General features: G+C 31.9%; 1 protein-coding gene across 1 annotated transcript in view; it reads left to right on the top strand.

Annotated features, from left to right (window-relative positions):
* The window catches only part of STK17B (serine/threonine kinase 17b), a 30,430-nt gene extending 9,099 nt beyond the window's left edge, over window positions 1–21,331 (top strand). Inside the window, exons 2-8 of the mRNA XM_036927993.2 lie at window positions 210–374; window positions 5,958–6,170; window positions 11,405–11,549; window positions 13,420–13,546; window positions 15,165–15,213; window positions 16,355–16,534; window positions 18,003–21,331. Coding sequence (XP_036783888.1) covers window positions 253–374; window positions 5,958–6,170; window positions 11,405–11,549; window positions 13,420–13,546; window positions 15,165–15,213; window positions 16,355–16,534; window positions 18,003–18,285 — 1,119 coding nt within the window. The 5' untranslated portion in view covers window positions 210–252 and the 3' untranslated portion in view covers window positions 18,286–21,331. The remainder of the gene's footprint in view (window positions 1–209; window positions 375–5,957; window positions 6,171–11,404; window positions 11,550–13,419; window positions 13,547–15,164; window positions 15,214–16,354; window positions 16,535–18,002) is intronic.
* The last annotated feature ends 591 nt before the right edge of the window (window positions 21,332–21,922 follow it).

Below are 21,922 nucleotides of genomic sequence, written 5' to 3'. Positions count from 1 at the left end.
ACCAGTTCATTTGTGTGCTTTTTGTTTTTCTTCCTTCTGGACTGGATGTGCTCTTTAAATCTTTTTTCTCTTTGTTTTTTTTGTGGGGGAGGGTAGGGTTTGTATCTTACAGCTATAGTTGTAGCTGTATAATGTAATATACACTGAGATAACATCTTTTTAAAAATTGCTTTGAAGTTATATCCTGTATCTTTTCTGTTTTTAAATAGGTAAAAATAAGTGACTAAAGAGTATATCTGGGAGTCATCTAACATGTCAAGGAGAAGATTTGATTGCCGAAGTATTTCAGGCTTGCTAACTACAATGCCTCAAACTCCAATGAAAATGGAAAACTTTAATAATTTTTATACACTTACATCTAAAGAGCTAGGAAGGTAAGGAACTATGATGTATATGCTGTTTAAATTCACATTTTGTATTTCTGTGCCTATAGTTCTATAAAACTTACTTGATAATTAACAATGATTAGAAAGAAAAATCATCATCTCTGCTGTTAGTATACAGGGTCTAGGCTTAACTGACTTAGAAATCAAATCTGTGGAGGATTAGTGAGCTTATATGATGCATCTTACCTACCTTCAGAGGCCCTGATGAAAGGTCAGCGTTCTTATTTGAGGCTGTGCATGGGAAGAGGCAGCTTAGCATAGTTGACGGCCAAGTCCAAATCTGGGCTCCCACATTTACAAGCAGTGCAACCTCAGCTAAATTACTGCACCTCTTAGTTGTATAGGCTCCTCAGCGGAGAAGTGGGGATGAAAATAACTGTTATCTGTCTCATCCGGTTGTTTATGGTTGTTTCGAGGATTACATTAGTTAAAATTTGTAAAATATTTATAGACTGCTATGTAAGTTTTTGTTAAAACAATTAAAAAATTCATAGGATATTGCATGGGGCTAAAAAAATAAAGTCTCCTCCTCTTCTTTCCTAAATTAAACAGAAAGAATTAACTCAAATTTTATAGTAATAACTCTGTATGAAAAAGAATGCATCTTATATAAGTAAAACCCTATTCTTACACTAATAGTAATCTAATTTATCCAAGATGTAAAGTGTGTCCTGAGATTATGAGACCATTTAGCATTACCATGTTAATATAAATGAAAGTTATAAAAGATATACCAAGTTATTTATGTTAAATATTGAACATCTATTTTTGAGCTTTAAATAAGAGGCACTTAAAGGTTTGAAGACGGCAATCAGTTTCTAGCTTCAGTTTCAGTTTAGTTCTGGAGGCAAATGTATTGGCTTATGTTAAAATGGTTTATTTAGTAAGTCCACATTTGTATTGATAAATGTACAGTAAAATAGTTTGATTTTTATCTTTGAAAATCTCAGCGTGAAAACAAAAATTGACTGGACCATGAAAAATAATTCTGTTGGTGGTGGTCTTTTATGTAAAGGGTAAAGTCAAGTCCTAGCTTTTTCAGTTGTTGGATATTGGATGCTGTCTTTCTTTTGCAAAATAAGGATGATAATATCTACCTCATCAGATTAAGAACTGAATGTGAAAGCACATTTCATAATTTCTGGCATGTTAATTTCTTTAGTTTTGGGTGTTTTAATGACGTATTAAGAGATACAGTTTTAAAAACCTTTCAGAATGTTTTTAAGAAATTGTTTACATCTAAATCTATAATTATTTCTCCTTGCATTATAGCAGGAAAGAGTAAGTTTTCTTTTAGTTGCCTTTATCTCATATTGAATAGTCATTCAGTCTTTGCAGTGGAAAAAACTTCGGTGCTCAGTGGCCTTCCAATATAATTTTTTATCCAGTATAGCAATCTTTCCTGTAATTGTCTTGACAAGCTGTTTATCTAGCTTCAACTTGAATGTTTCAGTGATGGGGAACTCATTGCCTCAGAATGTGTCTCTTCCATTTTGTGGGCCTTTTAGGCACAAAAGGTTCTCTTTTATGCTCTGCTAACATCTACCCGATAGATGTGGTTCTCCTTCTGTAATGTTCATGTGAAAAATCCTTCAGAGATTTGAATATGGCTAAACATTACCAGTTTCCTTAAATACTCATCTTACGACCTGATTTCCAGACAGCCTTCCTTGATCCAGTTACCCTCTTCTGGACTACTTTGCATTTTTCATTGTCAATGTTAAAATGAGGAGGCCTAGAATGAACACACTATTGTCAATATCCTAACATCTAGAATACTTTATTGAGGTAGTCTTCCATTAGGAAGACTCCATTAGGAGTTTTTCTTTCTTTTTTTTCCAACAGCCATATCAAATATTGTCATTTAGTGTATTAGTAAAAACAGACTATGCTGGAAGTCAGTTAACTTGTCTTTAAATCTAAAGTTGTATGAGATACTTAGTTGTTTGATTTCCTTTTCTTTAAATGGGAGGGTGGGCTAGATGTCTCCAAGTTTCCTTCTATTGCAAAAATGTTTGGAAACTACTCTGAGCAGATAACTGAATATTCAAAGCCTTGAACAGTACCACATAATAAAGGGGATTATTTTCTATTTTTCTAAGTTATATTTTGATGGATAAGTGTGCATATATTTATTAAATTAATTTAGCAATATAAGGGATATTATGGGAGCTAGAGAGTCTATAATTTTTTTCTTTGGGGGTTTTGGAGAACTTAAACTTTCAGGAGGACAATATAAATAATTCCAAATTGTTTTATAAATGAGTTGCCATCATAAATAACAATCATAAACTTACACTTTTTAACATTTTAGAGCAAATTCATAATAGTATCTGACTAAAACAAATTCAGATTGCTAATATCTCATCTTCAAATAACTTCATGAGGAGACATACATTTATCTTTTAATTGATACAGGCTGATGAATCACATGAAGAATATATATGTGTATCTAATTAGTAAACCTTGGTAAGTTGCAAATCATGACCTTTCATCTGCCAAACTCTTGCTTTAAGTTATTTCAGTATTGTGACCAATTTTCATATCCTATATTATTTGGAAATGGAAATTAGAATCATTATCTTATTTCTCCTGAGACTTATACACTGCAAAATACATAAACATAATTCTAGCATGTGATGAACTACAAAGTTCTTCCTTTGTAAATCAAGTTGATCTTTCTAAATCAACTGTTTTTAAAATTTTAAAGTGTTAGTATTTAAGAATATATTTTCCTTTAGCAGGCTTAAAGAAAGTATGTAAAAGTCAACGGTTCATTTTTGACTATTCTTAAAAACTTTGCATTGTTCCTGTTTTTTAAACATGTTGGGTAAATTTTTTCCACCCTTCCCCCAACTGAGGCAAGACTTCATAGGCCTTCTTGTGGTTAGAAGGGTGAGGCAGATGCAGAAATAAGTCAGCTTCCTTTGTGGCTTTTCCTCCCCCTTCCCTCACATTTTATTGTCTGTTCTAGAATGCAGAAGGGTAACTACTAGACCTTTTCAGTGCTGGGAAATCTAGTCAGCTTTGCCTTTTTAGGGTATGAATTAAATATTGTTAAGGGTTTTAAATTTCCTTAACTATTTCTGTTAAATCTGATACAGGGATGTTATGTATAAAAGATTATTTTTCATAGTTCTAAACCACAATTAGCATTTTTGAATAGAAAACAACTTGTTTTTTCCCTAAGGGATAATTATGGTAAAAATATTTACCTTATTTTACAGTATATAAGTGAATATATATGTAAAGTTTTATTGGAATCTCAAACAAGCTTTAAAAAATATAAATGCTTTACATACAGGATAAAAAATAACACAATATATGGTATTATAGTAGGTGCATAACTCTTCAATTCATTCAATAGCTATTTCATTTCCTATTACGTTTTAGCAAAATGTAGATTTTATAATTTCTATAGTAATTATGACTGATAGGGTCTCTTTAATTTAGTGGTGACTTTAATTTAGTGGTGAACACTGACAAATAATCACTGATATCATTTGGTCACCTTTGCCCTGGATTAATGAGTACTGTACTTGTTCTTGGGAATACTTGAAACAATTAGATAAAAAGAGTGTTATTATTTAATTTTGCTCTTTGTTCCTGAGAAAATTGTATCTTGTATATATAATCATAATATTCCAGCAGAACTAGATTGCCACAATTGATACCATAGGCATTTTTTTTTCAGTTGGACAGTTTTCTTGGCTAACTAGTTTCTGTTTCCTAAGTTTTATACAATGAATTCCTTCATAAGACTCAGCATTTCCTTTCTGTTTTAGACAAATTTTCACTTTTAAATCTAGGTAAGAATTGGCACATGTGAGTTGCACTTCTTAAAAAAATAACTCTCTTAAAGGGAGGAATTGTTTTGTAGTGGTTAGAACAGAAAGCTAGGAATTCACATTCCACATTTAATTCTTGGCACTCCCAGTACCATATATGACCTTTCATGAATCATTTAATCTAACTCTGACTCAGTTTATCCAGCATAAAATCTATAAAACATGGGTGGCTTGAAAAAGTAAGTAGACAAAGTAAAGGTATTGGTTGACATTTTTCTGTGCTCATTGAAACGCATCAATTGTATTCCTTATGTATAAGGTAAGAAAGTATAGTTTAAACATTTTCTCAAATCTTAAATGAAAAGTTCTTTCAAAGGATCAGGTTTGTGCATGCAAAAATAGTTTGGTCACCTTTTTTTTGCATTAATAGTTATACTTTTTCAGTTTGGTCTAGTGTTTTTCACTGGCACCAATTTTGAGGAAATTTGGGAATCTTTGCTTTCCTAGTCCTAGAGAATAACAAATAAAATAACAATCAGGAAGTTCACTTATCCCCCACTCCAAATACCAAGTGTATTAAAAATAGTTTTCCTTGCTAAGTACCTGATATTTTGTTTTGGAAGTCTATTCTAAGAGAAATTGGGGAAAGAGGTGTTGTAGAACAGAAGGTATTCTCTGAAGAGCCTTTATTTAGTCCTGATTTGTTAGTATCTATACAGCAATTTGAACCTTAGGATAGAGTTTCTTAATTTTGGATCCCTTGGATTCAGGCTTAGAAGGCTTATGGATGGGCTTAGAAATCTGAAAACTCTCTGGAATTTTAAGTAAAACTTCCTATTTAAGGGCATTTGTACATTTTTCTAGGTGGGCGGTCAATAACTCTTATTAGTTTTGTAAAATAGTCTTAACTCAAAATAGTTTTAGGTCTTTGGGAAACTCGATTTTGGGCAACTATGGGCTTAGAATACACACATTTGCCAGTGTCCCTTAAAATTTTTCTGAGATGTTGAGCAGTTTTAGTGCAGAGAGCCAATCACTTACTTACTCCTAAAATGATAAACATAACCATACTGGGTGTGTTTGTACATAGCTGTTGAAACCATTAATTTTCTTAGTTTATCATGAAGTGTCTTTGAGTACCCTCCATAGGGCATAAATACCTTTGGTATATGTTACAGGCTTCACATATTTGCTGGTAAAACAGTTGGCAAATTGTGATAGAAAGCTTCAAAGCTTGTTAAAAGAGGTGTTGAAAGGCAGAATGACTACACTAATAAAATTAAATGTCAAGTACCCATTTTTGCATTCATTTTAATTTCTTGTATTTGAAGGAAGGCTATTTTTGTTAGAGAGTTAAAGTGATACCCTATTAAGGGTACAGTCTTTGAAAATAGACCGAGATACACATCTTCTCTGGGGTCTGCAAAACAGAACAGCATTTACTGTATAGGATTGTTGTGAAAATTAAACACAATAATTTGTATCAAGAGTATGGCATGGAGTTGGTATGCAAATGAGATCTCCCCAAAATGATAATGTATTATACTAACAGTGAAGATTAAATAAAATTCTTATCCTGTTATTACATTTGCCATTTTCATTTAATGTCATAGTATTGTAGATTTTATAGTACATGTAGTATTTGATTTAGTCAAGAGAACAAAGATTAAATTCCTAATGACATGGTTATTTGAAAGGATTGACTTTTAAAACTGTATTGGTATTATACTAATATTGTTCTTTATGGAAAAATTAAAGCTAATGATCCTCATTTTTCCCTCAGAGGAAAATTTGCTGTGGTTAGACAGTGCATATCAAAATCTACTGGCCAGGAATATGCTGCAAAATTTCTTAAGAAGAGAAGAAGAGGACAGGATTGTCGAGCAGAGATTCTACATGAGATTGCTGTGCTTGAACTGACAAAGTCCTGTCCCCACGTGATTAATCTTCATGAAGTCTATGAAAATACAAGTGAAATTATTTTGATATTGGAATAGTAAGTATGCACTTGAATAAATTTAAGTAAATTTATAGCACCTATTTTAATTAGTGGAATAAGGCAAATTGAAATGTCAACAAAAATGATAAAAGCATAACCTGTTGATAAAGTATTAGAGGGATGTACTGTATATTCAAGTATTTTCACAAAGCTAAATATACCAGCTCATGTACATAATACAAAAACTAATTAAATAATACAAAAGAAACAGATGGCAGTACAATGTTTGGGAAATGTGATGAAATGAGTATATTTTCATTGCTAATGGCACAGAAAACTGATGAGTTTTTTTACAAAACAGTCTGATGGGTGAATAGATTTGAAATCATTTATATATTTTGTCCATCTTTGAAAAACACATCCAAGGAAATGACCCAAGGAGAACGGAAAGGTAAGCTTGCATGAAGGTGAAGTATGCCTATCATATTGTTTGTTAAAGAAACACGTTTATTTAGTATGTATGAAACACTGTGTTAGGAATTATAGCAGTAAGACATAAAATATATCTCTTCCCACAAGTCAGTGAAAAGTTGAAAACACCCAAATATTTAACAGTTCGTCAGTTGGGTGTAGAGCGTGGTTCAACTAAGTCGTTTATTAATCAGTATATTGACATGTGATTCTAAAATAGTGCCTTCACTGCATGACAGTCTGACACAGTTATTGTTAAGTATGTAAAATATGTGTTTGAACATCTGCAACAGTTGCAACAACTGGAAGAGATCGCCTCAATTTATGTTCAGTATGCTTTAGGTTTTGATAATTTTTATAAAAGAAATTACTTTCTAGTAAACCAAAGAGATAAGTATTTATTATACAAAAAAATTCTTGATAAATATAGTAATTCTTTTCAGTAGCTAACGTGTATCGTTGCCTTTTTGAATTTGAAGTATATTACCCTAATTTTAAGTTATTTTAAGGATAAAGAGGTTTGTTGTTATGTTTATAAAAATCAATATATTTTTGTACTGGAAAGTCAGTTGCCTGGAATCAACTTATAAATGAAAAGACTTGTTTTGCAAAATGTTAAACTAACAAGTAGTTCATTTAAAAATGACTGTTATGTACCTTCTCCAGAATACCAACATAGCAATTAGAGTATATTATAGCATCTTCAAAATAAATTAGAATTGCAGAAAAACCCAGGATACTACTAATATGATTCCATTTTCATACATTTTGTGGTTATTTCTGCCAGATTCCTAGCTAAATTTAAAAAGTTACCTACTTGCATGACACTATATGTTTGAAATTTGTGAAAAGCATTTTACACTTTTCAGAAAAGCAAAGGAATACTAGGTTTGAAGAGTGAATATAGATAGAAGCATTGACCATTTTCATAAAATCCTCTTTTGGGGGTTCATATAAGTAGCAACAACAAAATACATTAAAATTTTGATAAATGTTATGGGTTGGTTCATATTCTGAAAATTGATTCAGGTATTCTACCTAGTTAACTGAATTCCTTAAAGGCAGAATCGTACCTAATGGCTGAAGAGTAGCAAGCACACAGTAAATGTGTGAGTGGATTAATGTATTTCTTACCAGAGCAACTAAGACCTATTAAAATCTATTACTAGGACTTTGGTTTACTATGACTATCACTTTTGGAGTGGCATTGTCAAATCAGACAATCTTATCAAAGGTAAAAATTTGGTCGGACAGGTTTATTTATTTTAATATGATGGCATTTTTTATATGGTGAAAATGAAACAGTGGCATCTTACTCCAGTAACAACTACCAATTTGATCCCTTCTTTAAAAATCCTACATACTCAGTTTGCTTCCTCAACTTTTTTATTTTAAAAAATTCAAGTTTACAGAGAAGTTGAAAGAATGGATACAATTAACAATCTTACTTCTCAGTCTTATTCACCAATTGTTGACATTTTACCATATTTACTGAAGCATTTGAAAGTATGTAACAGGTTTACATGACAGTGTAACTGTACTAAGGTAATCACACACACACAACACATATATGAATACATAAGCACATGCATGCAAATGCTCCAGATTGCTAACTTTGTTGGTTGATGTATCGTCAGGGGGCACACTCTTCTAACAGAGAAAGAGTAGAATATCTCAATGTAACTTCCAGGGCAATGATAATGATATAGGTGGTTTTTATAACTATAGAGATATTTCTTTTTTTCTGTAGTCACCACTCCTTGGTGGCTTGTTTTAACAAAGCATCTGCTTTTATGCTACTCAATGATTTCATTTATATCAGTTTTTGCTAAACTTCTGCAGTTACTTGTGTTATCTGTTCTTTCCTTTCTCTTAACTCTTCCTAATTTTCCATTTGCCATAGCTTCACCTGTGTCCCTCTTTTGTGGAAAAAATAACAGTCCTATAAAAGATATCGGTCAGCTTGACAAACTTAAAGAAAGAGACAGTCTGATTGACTGACACAGTATTTGTGTTTTGTTATTGAAACAAACAAAAAACCCTTAGGATACTTCTGGTTATAAAAGTAATGCCTATGCATTGTGTTAAATTTAATAGAAATAGGAGAGAGAAATCATATATAAACTATGGTTACTTTCATGGCATATTCCTGTATTTTTAAATAATTCTTATTTTTTGGTCTATGTTTATATACCTCTAGAAAAAAATTGTGATTTGGGGTGTACTTTATTGTAACCCTCTTTTTTCACTTAAGAATATATTGTGTGCTTTTTCATATGTATGATAGAGTGTTTCTAAAAGTGAATTTGAATTTAGCAACTTGATTTAGACTTTTTAAATTGCCTTCAAAATCAGAGTTTAACAAGAAACCCCAAAATTCAGAAAGGCTGGATGTTGGCTAGATTTAGAGTTAATATTTGTTGACTCATTATAATAATGAATATTTATTGAGTATCTACTCTGTGTTAGACACTGTGATACTTACAGATGACCTGCTTCTATCCTTACAACATCTATTATGCTCAGTACTTTATATGGCTTATCTAATTTTATTCTTATAGCAACCCAATGAAATAGGAGCTATCATTATTCATCTGTTTTGTTATATTACGGTAGAAGAAACAGAGGCACATTTTGTGCCAATTCATGCAGCTAGTTAGTTGCAGAGCCAGAATAGAACCCAGTCAGTCTTGATTTCAGTAGGTACCCCAATAAGGAGCCTGCTGTCCTTTCTATTATGTCCTAGGTACTGGAAAGAGCTTTACATATTTCTTTGTTTTCTTGCAATTTGTTTTGAATTTTATATTTAATGGAGGGTTCTAGCTATTGAATTAGCTTAGTAAATGTAATATAAAATGTTGCCATATAAATAATTGCAGTGTTCAATAATGAATTTCTCACCTAAGTCATTTATGTTGCCATATATATGAAGAATTCAGATCCTCCCGGTATTTTTCATATCTTAATAGTGAATATAATCCACATGTTGTATAGTTTTCTTATAATTTAAAATTGTCTGATTTTTTATCAGATGTATCTTGTCAAGTGGCTAACAATTCATTCTAAGAGAACCTGAAGAAAGTATCACTGTCTCATTTTCTTATGTGCTTACTATTGCATTAGTAGTAGTATCTGCAGTATCTTTGCAAGAATATATTTAAATCACTTTCTGTTTTAAGAGGATTTGTTTTGTTAAAACTAAATAATGTGAACAAAAAGGGAAGGAGTGAGGGTGTCACTGGCAGCCTGGCCTAGAGGGTCCCTCTTCCCTCAGGAGACCTTGAGCAGGGTTGTGACAAGTCAACCTCAGACATGCAGAACAAGACGCAACTGGGGGTAGTCTGTATATTAACCATTCATAAAGATTAATTTATTTCTTTTTTTAGATGAACATGAACTTCTAATATTTTTCTATACCTTACTTTGGAGTCCACCATTATAAATTTAAGAGCAAACTAAGTTTTTCATACTTAGATTGTCCTTACCATGATACCTTGTCACAGATATTAATTTCTTATGCATTTTCTGGGAGTTTTGTGGGATGGGGAGAGTTGAAGCATGAAGCACCAATGACTGGAGCTTCCACAGGTATTCTTATCAGCTGTCCCACAGAGTGTTCTCTGGAATACTTTAAAGTGTAAAGCAGCAAATCCCTGCAGCCTGTAACTGGCACACTGTACAGATGGCTTGGTTGCGAGTTACATCTGCAGTGTGTAGGGTCAGCCCTTTTACTTTCAATGTGGACTCCTTTTTGACCACCAGTGATTATTTTTTCTTCTCATGGTTCCTAATACATATGACATGCTTCTTCCTCCTGGAAGTCACCAAGATTTCTGAATTTCACTTTCAGCTGCTTTGAAGAATAATTGTTTATTTCATTATTCACTCATTCAACAAACACTTACTTGTGATAATCCCAGACATACCTTATAAAACGGGATGAATAACCATCTAGGGTTTTTTTTGCATGGTGTTCTGACAAGTTTTATCTTATTTATTTAGATTTAGTCCTTTAAAAAAATCTATTAAGTTCAGTGATATCTCTATTTTATGGATGAGGAAAGTCTAATAAATGACTGACCCTAAGTTATATTGCTGGTAAATAACAGATTCAGGATTTAAATTTACATCATTTGATTCCAAACCTAGGGAGTTTTCACTATGCTTTTGTCAACATTTTCTAGATTTTTAGTTCTTCAAGAAGATAAAAGATTTGTGAAGCTGCAATACAGGATATTGGTTAAGGATGCAGCTTCTCACCAATAATACAGATTTAGATTCTGGCCCCCTGTTTACTATGTAACCTTGTACAAGTAATTTAACTTCTTTGTCCTTGTTTTATCATCTGTAAAATGGGAATAATAACCTCCCATCTTACACTGTCATGAGGAACAAAATTGATTATATTGATATCTATATATAAGTGAACAAAATGAAGACATAAAGCAGAGCTGAACTCCTAGTGTCAACAATTACTTTTATTGCAGCATTAAGGCTGACTGTAATATTATTGAATTATAAAGCAATTCAGTTTTATTTGTTAATTATTTAAGTATCAGCACCCAGAATTTGACATATTCTTGTCATTTGCTTTCTTCCTTAAAGATCCATCCCTATCTTCCTCCCACCCTGATTCCTTAAATGTGTGTATCTATCTATCTATCTATCTATCTATCTATCTATCTATCTATCTATCTATCTATCTAGACTAAAGTTTAGATGGCTTTGTGCCTTTTACTTAACAAGGTATACAGTATTTCAAAGTCATCATTTTTAGGTTAATGATTTTTCAAGTTTCTATTGTTTGAATCTTATTTCAGTGCTGCAGGTGGAGAGATTTTCAACTTGTGTTTACCTGAGCTGGCTGAAATGGTCTCTGAAAATGACATTGTCAGACTCATTAAACAAATACTTGAAGGAGTTTATTATCTACATCAGAATAACATTGTACACCTTGATTTAAAGGTAATGTAACTTGTGATTTTAAGTAACACAACCTCTCTGTTCCTTCTTTTCTTGGCATGCACAATTGCAAGCTAGTATTGGTAGGAAACAACAGTCAGATCATGCATGCTCCTCTGGACTGCACTGGGTGCTTTCTGTTTACCTAGGTGCTAAGTGGACTTAATTTTATATTGGCAGAGAGAAGATTGCATTTGAAAGCAGCTCAAATTAATCACTGAGCTCTAAACAAAACTTCATCCTTCTATATTCTAATCTTTTGGTCATTCATATCTCCATCCCACTCCTTACATCCTGGATCTTCTCATTTTATAAAAGTGTTTTCCTCTAAATTACTCATTTCTGATCTCCATCTCGGAAAATAACCTCCTGCTAGTCCTTTTTCCTTTGCTCCTGTTATACTCATTCATCTTTCTCTTGAGATTTTTAGTCTTTTGGTTCTTTTTTTTCCCTCAGACCATTCATTCAGGCCCTTTACCCAAGCCCTAAAATACCACTTCATCTCATGTTGTTATCCTTCCTCTTCAGCCGTCCAAAAACCTTAATATCTGAACTAGTAGTCTGTCTCTTACTTTTTGAACACTGGACTCTTCTCTTTCATAATACAGCTTCCCTGGGTGGTCCTTTGTCCTCCACTACCACTTTCATAATAATAATGACTCCCAGATCTCTACCTATAGCCCAAGAAGTCTCCTCATTTCCAAATGTTTTTTCCAACTTTAGATTAGATACCATTTGGATGTCATGCAGAAACTTTAAAATTTACATGTCTCAAACTATACTTACCTTTCCCTCTTTATCTTACCCCTTTTTCTAAGGGAAAAAAAAATCTGTCCTTTTGTGTTGGGCACCCTATGGAGGAGTGGTAGTATTTACTAACTAGCAGTCCTGCCATCCCCTACTGATAAGATACTGGAAAAATAACAACATGGTAAATACCAGGAAAGTCATGCCCCCCACAGACTTCCTCTTAGGAATTGTTTCTGCCAAAGTGTATTACGTGGTATCATACAGCATTTAAAGTCAGGGATGACATATAAACTTGGTTTTATCTATCATAAAGCCTGTGATTTGCAACAACAAAACTAATTACCCTTACCTTCTCTAATGATCTATGTGATTTAATAGTAAACAAGCATGGGGTTTTCCCAAAGTTAAAGGACTTATGATTCTTCTCAGACTTTGGAGCAGCACCTTGGCAAGTATATGGGTTATGACAGAGGTAGGGAACTCTGTAATAAGCCCCAGCCCTGCAATAGTAAAGCGAAGGCGCATGTTTTTAGGAGGTAATGGGCAAAACCTTCCACGCACCATACCATGTATCTTACTGTCTAAGCTAAAAACCTGGGAACAGTCAGACTTAGAACCACCATACTGAACCATTCTGTTTCTGGAAATGTATGCATTTCTATTCCTTTACGCCTTCTTCCTTCTGTTCCCCAGAGCACCTTTCTCACTGGCATACTCATATTTATTCTATAAGATTCAGCTTAAGCACCTTTCCCACTGGCATACTCCTATTTATTCTTTAAGGTTCAGCTTAAGCATCATCTCTACAGAAAAGCCTTCTTGGACTTTATAATGGGAAGAATTAAGTAGTCTTATCTTTATTATTGAGTATTCTATAGCTCATAATCAATTAAGCAACTTATGTAACTTCTTTTTCCTCCAAATAGAATATACCTTGAGTGTATTTTTTACTGTATAATTGAATATAGAGCTCCTCCTAAATAGTTCAATAAATGTTTGATTAATGACTCAATGAAATGCATAACAGCTAAGCAATAAATTCCACTGAATTTACCTCAATCTGAGACTAATAGTCTTTTATTGTTATATATTACTTATGAGTTTTTTGTTGTGCTTTATTTAGCCACAGAATATATTATTGAGCAGCATATACCCTCTTGGGGACATAAAAATTGTAGACTTTGGAATGTCTCGAAAAATAGGGAATGCATGTGAACTTCGGGAAATCATGGGAACACCAGAATACTTAGGTAAGAATTCCCTTTTATTCTCTTTGTCATTTTGAAATTTATTAACTAAGTAACAACTCTATAAAAATACATTTTAGAGCATGTAATTCCAGAATAAATTTTGTATTTTAGTGTATTGAAATTTGGTTATGATACATTTAAATGAACTTTAGTAAATGCAGTATTATTGAGATATTCACAACAGTTGAGATGACATTGGGCATATAAGTTTAACAGTTTAACATTTGTGTGGAAGTGTTTTATTCATAAAGAAAAATGGGTAGAAGGGAAGTTAAGGAATAGGAGAAAATGGAAAAAGAGGAAAATGGAATCAATTGACTTGTTACTGCTTTTGAAACCTGGCTTTTGGATGGAGGTCACATCTACTACTGTCCTGGTCCCAACTCTGAAGCTGTTTACAATACAATTATCTTTGGTTTTACAGGGATTATTAGCAAGACTCCTTGCCATTTGTTGCTGCTACTTTATGTAAGGTTTTGCCTAGGGCTGTCAAAGAAGGGTTTTGAAGAAAAAGCGTTCCTGAAAGAACCTAGGATTAGATAATCTAGAAATATTGTACTAAATCAGCAAATTAGATGACTCATATGAAAGATTTTTAAATTGTATGAAGCAGCACATAAATTTAAGGTATATTAATTTATGATCTTTTTACACTTTTTTGTGTTCCGCATATTGCTCTTCCTAGGCAGGCATTGAAAAGATACAACTAAAAAGAACAAGGGCTACTTAGCAAGGCTGCTGACTTTTCCAAAAAGGAAAACAAAGCAGATTAGTAATTTTTTAATTTTAATAGGAGCTATAGTATCCTAGAATAAATGATTGTATAATTATAGAAAACTCAGCTCACAGAAGTATATAACAGTTGTAGGTTGTGTAATGGAGGCTGACTATATATATATATATGACTCAAAGGCTTTATATAGTAACAAAAATGGTAGGCTTAGGAAACAATTTCTTTTTGAAAAAATCATTGAAACCAAACTGTGAAATAAAGTTATGATTCAAGCATAAATCCTAGTTTGGGCTGTACTAATTTGAAATTTATGGTAATGTTTACAAAGTATAGAGAATTTATTTTGTATTCTTCAAAGAATTTTGGCAGAGGAGAAGACATAGGAAATTTTTTGATAATTTAACAGAGATATTTAATCTTCTTGAAAATCTTCCATGAAGCATAATTTGCTCATAATGTCATTGTAAATGCATACTATTCTATTTACCCTAAAGAGAAAAATTCACATCAGTCTAATACACTGACTCAAACTAATTCCTAAAAGAGTAATAAAAGTAAAATTTTTAAAAGATTCTAGCTTCTAACACTTTAGTTATTCATAATTGTTTTTTTGGAGATTACTGTTAATGATTTTTTAAAAAAATTAAATAGCTACCAATTATTACAAGAACATTATTGGTACTTTTGAACCATTTGGTTATATAATTTGCTCAATATTAGATATGTTTAAATGTCAAATCACTGGATAATTAATAATATGCTAAATTTCTATTGCTCTTATATTATTGGTTCTTTAAAATTAAATACAGCTTTAATTTAATATAAAATAATTTTTGTGTTTTTAAATTTGTCAATATTGAATTTGAATTTTATTTTCTCTTTCAGCTCCAGAAATCCTAAACTATGATCCTATTACCACAGCAACTGATATGTGGTAAGATTTTGTTAGTTACCTAAATGCATTTATTAAAAGTTGGGTAGTATACATATTCAAGGGTTCTTTTAGTCCAAATGTAAGTAATACGACTTTCTTTAATATTTTATTTAAGTATCATTAGTATGCCACATGAAAACATTTAGCTGTCCATTCACTTTAAGTAACACTTGGCTTTGAGCTGAAATAAATAAGAAAATTGCTTTTCTGGAGGAAGACTCAGTCTAGTAAAAGAACCAAATAGTAACAGTACTGTGCCACAGATTCTATAATAAAGTTAAAATGCTAGGTAAGCATGGAGAAGCAACAGACTAGTAACAGATGGGAGACATTTGATCCAGGCCTAGAAGATTAGGACAGTATTTAACCAGAAAAATAAGGTCAGGTTCATGGAAAATTTTAGTTTTATGAGATTATATCTCTAGGGTATTGGGAGTTTTTTGTGGCTAGCATAGAGAAAAATATCATAGGGAATAGAACTGGGGTTGATATTGAAACTTGGGACCACAGTAGGGGACTGACTCCATAGACCAAGTGGAAGAATTTAGTCTTAATACCTGTGTTCCATGGGACTGTAATGCATTTGCCAGAAAAAAGGATCCTGCAGATAAATAAGTGGGTGAAACATGTATTGTGTGTATTGTCTTTTTGGGTCTTCTGAGCCCTGGACTTGTCATTAACATATTTAAGGCTCTGAAAAGTTTTGCAGTAAAAAAAATCTGTCTGCCCAACTTTGTGCTTCATCAAGTTTGCAGACTATTTGCACAGAACCCTTGTTTATGTCTCACAGATCATCACTGTGTCATTAGATTCCTTTTGGGAAATGCTGCTCTCTGAGCCACTTTGTGCACTCCATAACAGGTGTCTGTGTGAAGGACTGACTGTAGATATAATGATATACATGTAATATATTTATAATTCTATAATGCACATGTACATTCCTTTCATATTCTTTTTCTGTGAGACAAACTTTGAAATAATACAGTTAGTTTTAATAATATAGGAACTTTAAAAAGCTATGTAAGTCTATAATTTATACGTTTTGAGGACAGGAATATGTTGAGTATCAGTTTTACTTTATATAAATGTTTTAAGATTAACACATTTTAAATTCCCCTCTTCTTTCTTATTTGCTTTTCAGGAATATTGGTATTATAGCATATATGTTGTTAACTCATACATCCCCATTTGTGGGAGAAGATAATCAAGAAACATACCTCAATATTTCTCAAGTTAATGTAGATTATTCAGAAGAAATGTTTTCATCAGTTTCACAGATGGCCACAGACTTTATCCAGAGCCTTTTAGTAAAAAATCCAGAGTAAGTAATAAACATTAATTTGCTTAAATTCTATTACAGAATAAATAATATTAAGAAAAATACATTCTAAAACAGTATAAAATTATTAGAAGTATACTTTCAAGTTTCAGGTAAAATGAGGAGAGAGGTAGTATGAAATATCATTAAATAACAAATCTGTAACTTCAAACATAGAAATATAAAATATACAACAGGAAATTTTGGAGTGAAGAGATTTGGATTTTTTTCCCCCCAACCGGCTACTAATCTCTGAAATTCCAGAAAATCATTAGAAATAGAAGGTTTATAATACACATGGCTGAGTATGATAAGACTTCTTTTTAAAGTTGAAGTATAGTTGATAAGACTTTGTTGTTGATGATTTGTAAATAATTGCAGTTATATAACAAGTACAAATTACCAATTGTTGCATCTCTAAGGATCAGATGTTCTTTGAAAACCTAGTAAAGAAGGGACTTGAAACTAGACTCTTACCTCACTCATTGACAACTTCAAAGCAGGGAAGAAAAAGCTGACCTCCTTTTTCTTTACCTCTCTTTACTTTAAACTGGCCTAGCTATACCCAATGCAGACGCTGCGATATAGTGATTGGGCTGGGATCCTGGTTTCTTGTTATTTGTCAGTTCTTTTATCTCTGACAATTACTTAATCTCCTGGTAGACTCAATTTCCTTATCTATTTAAGAAAAAACCTCATAGAATTGTTAATCATTTTAGTAGCTTAATGCAAATTCAAAAAACTTGCATATTGCTCTGGCTATATATTACACATGAATTTAGTAGAAATCATAATACTACTATTTGTTTCTGGTTATAAGCAATTTTTATTTTCTTAAATACTTTTTAACCTAGATCTAAAATTTCTATAATAAGCACATTAATTTTTTTGCAATTAGAAAAAAATGAGCATTAAAAACAAAGACTAAAGAAACACGTTCTAATTGTAATGGTGGTGTGTTGAGGTTGGAGTTCTGAGTGTAGATCGGTATTTTCTTTCTTTTTGACATATTGTGATAATTGACCATATTTTCATAATAGAAAACAAATGTAAAAATTCTAAATGTCAGGCAGACATCATTGAAAAGTAGCCTTTGTTTTCAAGATTTCACAGTTATTGTCTTTAAGAACACAAAATAATAATAGAGATTATGAATTACTTACATATATTTTCCTTTAAAGGGTTTATAAACTCAAGAGACTATAATTTTACTAATTTTCATCTGTAAGGCTCTCATATGTCCTCAGTCTTCTTGACTAGATAGTCTCATCTGTAAACTCCACAATAAATTAAATTTTCAGCATATCAGAATTAAAGAAACTCTAGTACTTCAGTCTCCCTATTATTCCCTTCTGTACTATGAGTGTTATTTTCATAATGAATTAAAAAATAAATCTATGTTATATAGAACTGCAGACATTTCCAACTTGATTTTTAGTTTTCAATTTTCCCTTGGTGCTTTTTTTCAAAGGAAAAGACCAACAGCAGAAATCTGCCTTTCTCATTCGTGGCTACAGCAATGGGACTTTGGAAACTTGTTTCATCCTGAAGAAACTTCCAGTTCCTCTCAAAGTCAGGAACATACGATAAGGTCCTTGGAAGACAAGACTTCTAAATCCTCTTGTAATGGAACTTGTAGTGACCGAGAAGACAAAGAGAATATCCCAGAGGATAGCAGCATGGTTTCCAAAAGATTCCGCTTTGATGACTCATTGCCCAGTCCCCATGAACTCGTTTCAGATTTGCTCTGTTAGCACTTTTCTCTTTGACTTATTTGGACTGAATTTGAAATTTGAAATCCACTCTAGTGTGAGATTGTGGTTTGTAGCTTCATATGTGGTATGTTTATAATGTAAATGCACTTTTGCATAGAATTTAGGGAAATGTTTTAATGCTAAATTACTAGTTACTAGCATAATTTCATTTCCTATCTTTAGATCTCAATTCTGCACAGAAGAAAATATTTAAATATATGACAAAAAATAAAATTGTGCGTGTGAGTTTACATGTTAATAAAATAATTCAAGTTCAAGTGGATTTATCAAAATGTTTTGCCTATCAGGAAAAAAAAGCAATTTGGTTTATATTATAGTTAATGTAAACTGAACAAATGAAGACATTTGAACTTAAAGGTTCTCCAAGGTTAAGTCCTATCTATACCATGCCTCCATTGACAGTTTTGTTTAGGATATCAGTGTCAAGTTTGAGCAAGAATATATACTATTTTATAGATTCTCAAGAGATATTTTACATTTGAAAATGTTTTTCAATCACAAATACTTCAAAACTGCCTAAGACTTCCATTATACATCATCTGCTCCTTTAACCAGAGCAGAGAGTTAGAAACCTCATTAAGAATATTCCATACAAGTTGGAGCAGGAAAAAAAGAGTAGAATGGCATTATTTTTTAGCTCAGATGTCTTTTGCCCACTCTCAATATACTACAGATTAATAAAATGTAAAAGATTGAGAGTCAATAGTACATAAAATAGAGGATTTTTACCTTCCAGATTTTCTAGGTAGAAGATACTTAGGTAAAACTGAATGTGCTATGTTTTTAGTCAGCCAAACATATTTCTTAACTGAATGTAGAAGAAAATGCTGACAGACTTAGTAACTTAAAGAATTTTAGATGTCTTCTAAGTCTTAGAATATAAGCCAGTCATTTACAGTTCTAAAAGTATGCGTAAAAAATATCACAGCACCAGTAGGACTATTAATACAATGCCAGAGTCAGCAGTAGCACGGTGGGTGTGATCATAAAACATGATGACATCAAGCTCTTCTAAAGTTCTTGTGTAAGAGTCCCAGTGAGTGATGAGGCTCAGCAGAAGGTGATCTCCAGTGGCCTTTAACAGTCTTTTGCTGAGACTAATGCAGGTAAGAGTCTAGGGAGAGCAGAATGTTTGGTCAGTGGCCAGTGACTATGTTCAGTCCAAATAGAGGGAAATTTACTCCTTGTTGATGACATTCCACCTGGTGACTGTTAAAAAGTCTAATATTTATCATGTTAAGATAGTTGTAACCTCATGGCCATGTTACTATATCAAGAGAAATTGTATTTTGACAAAAAAAATCCTTGAGATTTACTCCTTTGAATTACATATTACTCTAAAACTTTTAACTTCTTGAAATTTGGTAAGACTCCAAATAAAAAAGTTTTAATAACCATCAGATCACTTTATTTGGCTAAATGGTGAATTCCTTTTACATCTTATACTTTTTAAAGGAAAATTTATATCTACTTGTGCTTGTGTGCATAGTTGTATATGTATATATATAGATGTATGTATATATGTATAGATAGATAAAATAAAGTCTTTAGACAACTTTCTTTTAGAGGTTCTTTGCTCTAGTGTTTTGTGCTCAACTCAGGTGCCAAAGGAGTTCTCTTCTTGTGACATGTAAATATACATTTAAATTCTTTAAGAAATAGTTTGTTAGTTCAATAAACTAGCCATCACAGAAGCTAAATTGGGCTCTTGTGTATCAAAAACTGATGAGTTTTTCTAAATTGTTGATTGTCCATTTAATGCCTTCAGTATTAAGCTAATGAAGGTAAAGTTTAGTGAGTCATTGGAGAAAGAAAAGATAATTAGTTTTACAAAAGACCATATTATGTTTTTAAATTTCTAGAGGAATTATGTCATACTAAAAAATAAAATGAAATATTTGAATTTTGATAAGCTAGTAATAAAAAAATTTTATACTATCTTTCTTTTGCTCTAAGAAATCTTAAAACGGTTTAGGTTTCCCCTAGTTAATAGAATATACAGAGTTGTAAATTTTCATACCTTTTTTTCTAATAAGTTTTATTGTAAAAAAGCAAGTGATTGTGCAAACTGTACAGGAATTCAATTTTTTTCATAAAGGTGGATTTAAATATTTTTACTGATTGAAATGTGAAAGTAAACCAATCTTTAGCAAGAACTTAATAACAAATTACTCAATTCTTAACTCTTTTTTCCCAAGATTGAAAACAAATGTCTATCAAAATTCATTATAGTAGGAATCTGGAGAGCCCCACTGAGATGAATAGATGTTAGTAACATTTAAATGCACCTAAAGATGAATGTTAAATTATGATGAGTTTATAACGTTTAATCTGCTTTTTCGATAGGTCCCTGATTAGATGGGATTAAAAAATAGATGAGGTATTGATGCCAGTAACAGTTGTCATTTTCTTTCCCTACAATTAATTTAACTTGAGCAGTAAAATTATAATGGCACTTAAAAGAAGTGAGCAGTACCTGTTCCCCAGCCTGTAATGAGATAAGATGCCTGTGCCAAATACAGATCAACACATTGCTTCTTTTATTTAAAGTCTTGCCATAAAAAAGTCATTAGTAATATAATTGATTTTCATTATGGCACATGCTCCTTCTTTCATAAATAGCTTCGTTCTAAACAACACTTACAAATGTTGATATTTTATAACTTTACATTTCTTCTGTTTATTTTTGAATTATCAGTTTGAAAATAAATATCTGACTTGAAAAGTTGTTCTGATTCACTGTTGTGTAAATAATTATACTTTGATTTCAAATTGTATTAAAATTAAATGATCTGAGCTCCAATTTGGGGAGTAATTATCAACTTATAATGTTATAAAAGTTTAAAGAACTTTGAACTGTAATTGTAAATTTCATACAGTTACAACTGCCCTCCATCCTAATTTTCATTAAATAGTCATGTTGCTTAAGACATATTGACCAACATTATTATGAATACTCCAGTAATAAAACTTAGTATGTTAACTTAATGATCCTTTTGTTTAAAAATTAAAAAGCACTCTTTTAGATTTGTGGTTGTCTTTTTGCTTTAAAGTATTTCTAAATTTATTCTTAAAAGCAAACCTGGCCTGGACGTTCTAGCTTTGACTCGCGTCATCTTTGACCTCCCTTTCCAGTACAGGTATGTTAATTAGATCCTGTCTTCTGGGAAAGCCACATAAATTTGAAAACAAGGTCTATTCTCTGGTATTAATAGAAACTTTTAGAAAATATCAATGAATGACAGTGCATTACATGTTGCATAATAATGAAGAAGGGATTCTTATTTACCCAGAAATGGGGGAACTGTTTTTGGGTTTTTTTGTTTAGTTTAAATAAATTGATTTTAAATAAAAATGAATAAGGGATTCTTCAAGAAGTTTATAATCTGGTTGTAGGTTAACAACCTCCCTTAGTTAACACATACTATTTACCCACACATTACAACTGGAAATTTCTATGTGGTGTTCTATAAATTTCCTTTCAGCACCTCTTCCAATTATTAATTTCCATGTTATCTCCTTATGTCTTATAGTCATTTCTTCTTGATTAGTACTGGTGCACATTCTTTAACCTAGATATTCTAGAAAGAGGTCAGCGAACTTTTTCTATAAATGT

The sequence above is a fragment of the Manis pentadactyla genome, chromosome 6, assembly GCF_030020395.1.
Source record: "Manis pentadactyla isolate mManPen7 chromosome 6, mManPen7.hap1, whole genome shotgun sequence".
Lineage (NCBI taxonomy): Eukaryota > Metazoa > Chordata > Mammalia > Pholidota > Manidae > Manis > Manis pentadactyla.
Note: the sequence above shows the minus strand (reverse complement) of the source record. Positions and strands in the feature narration are given on the sequence as shown.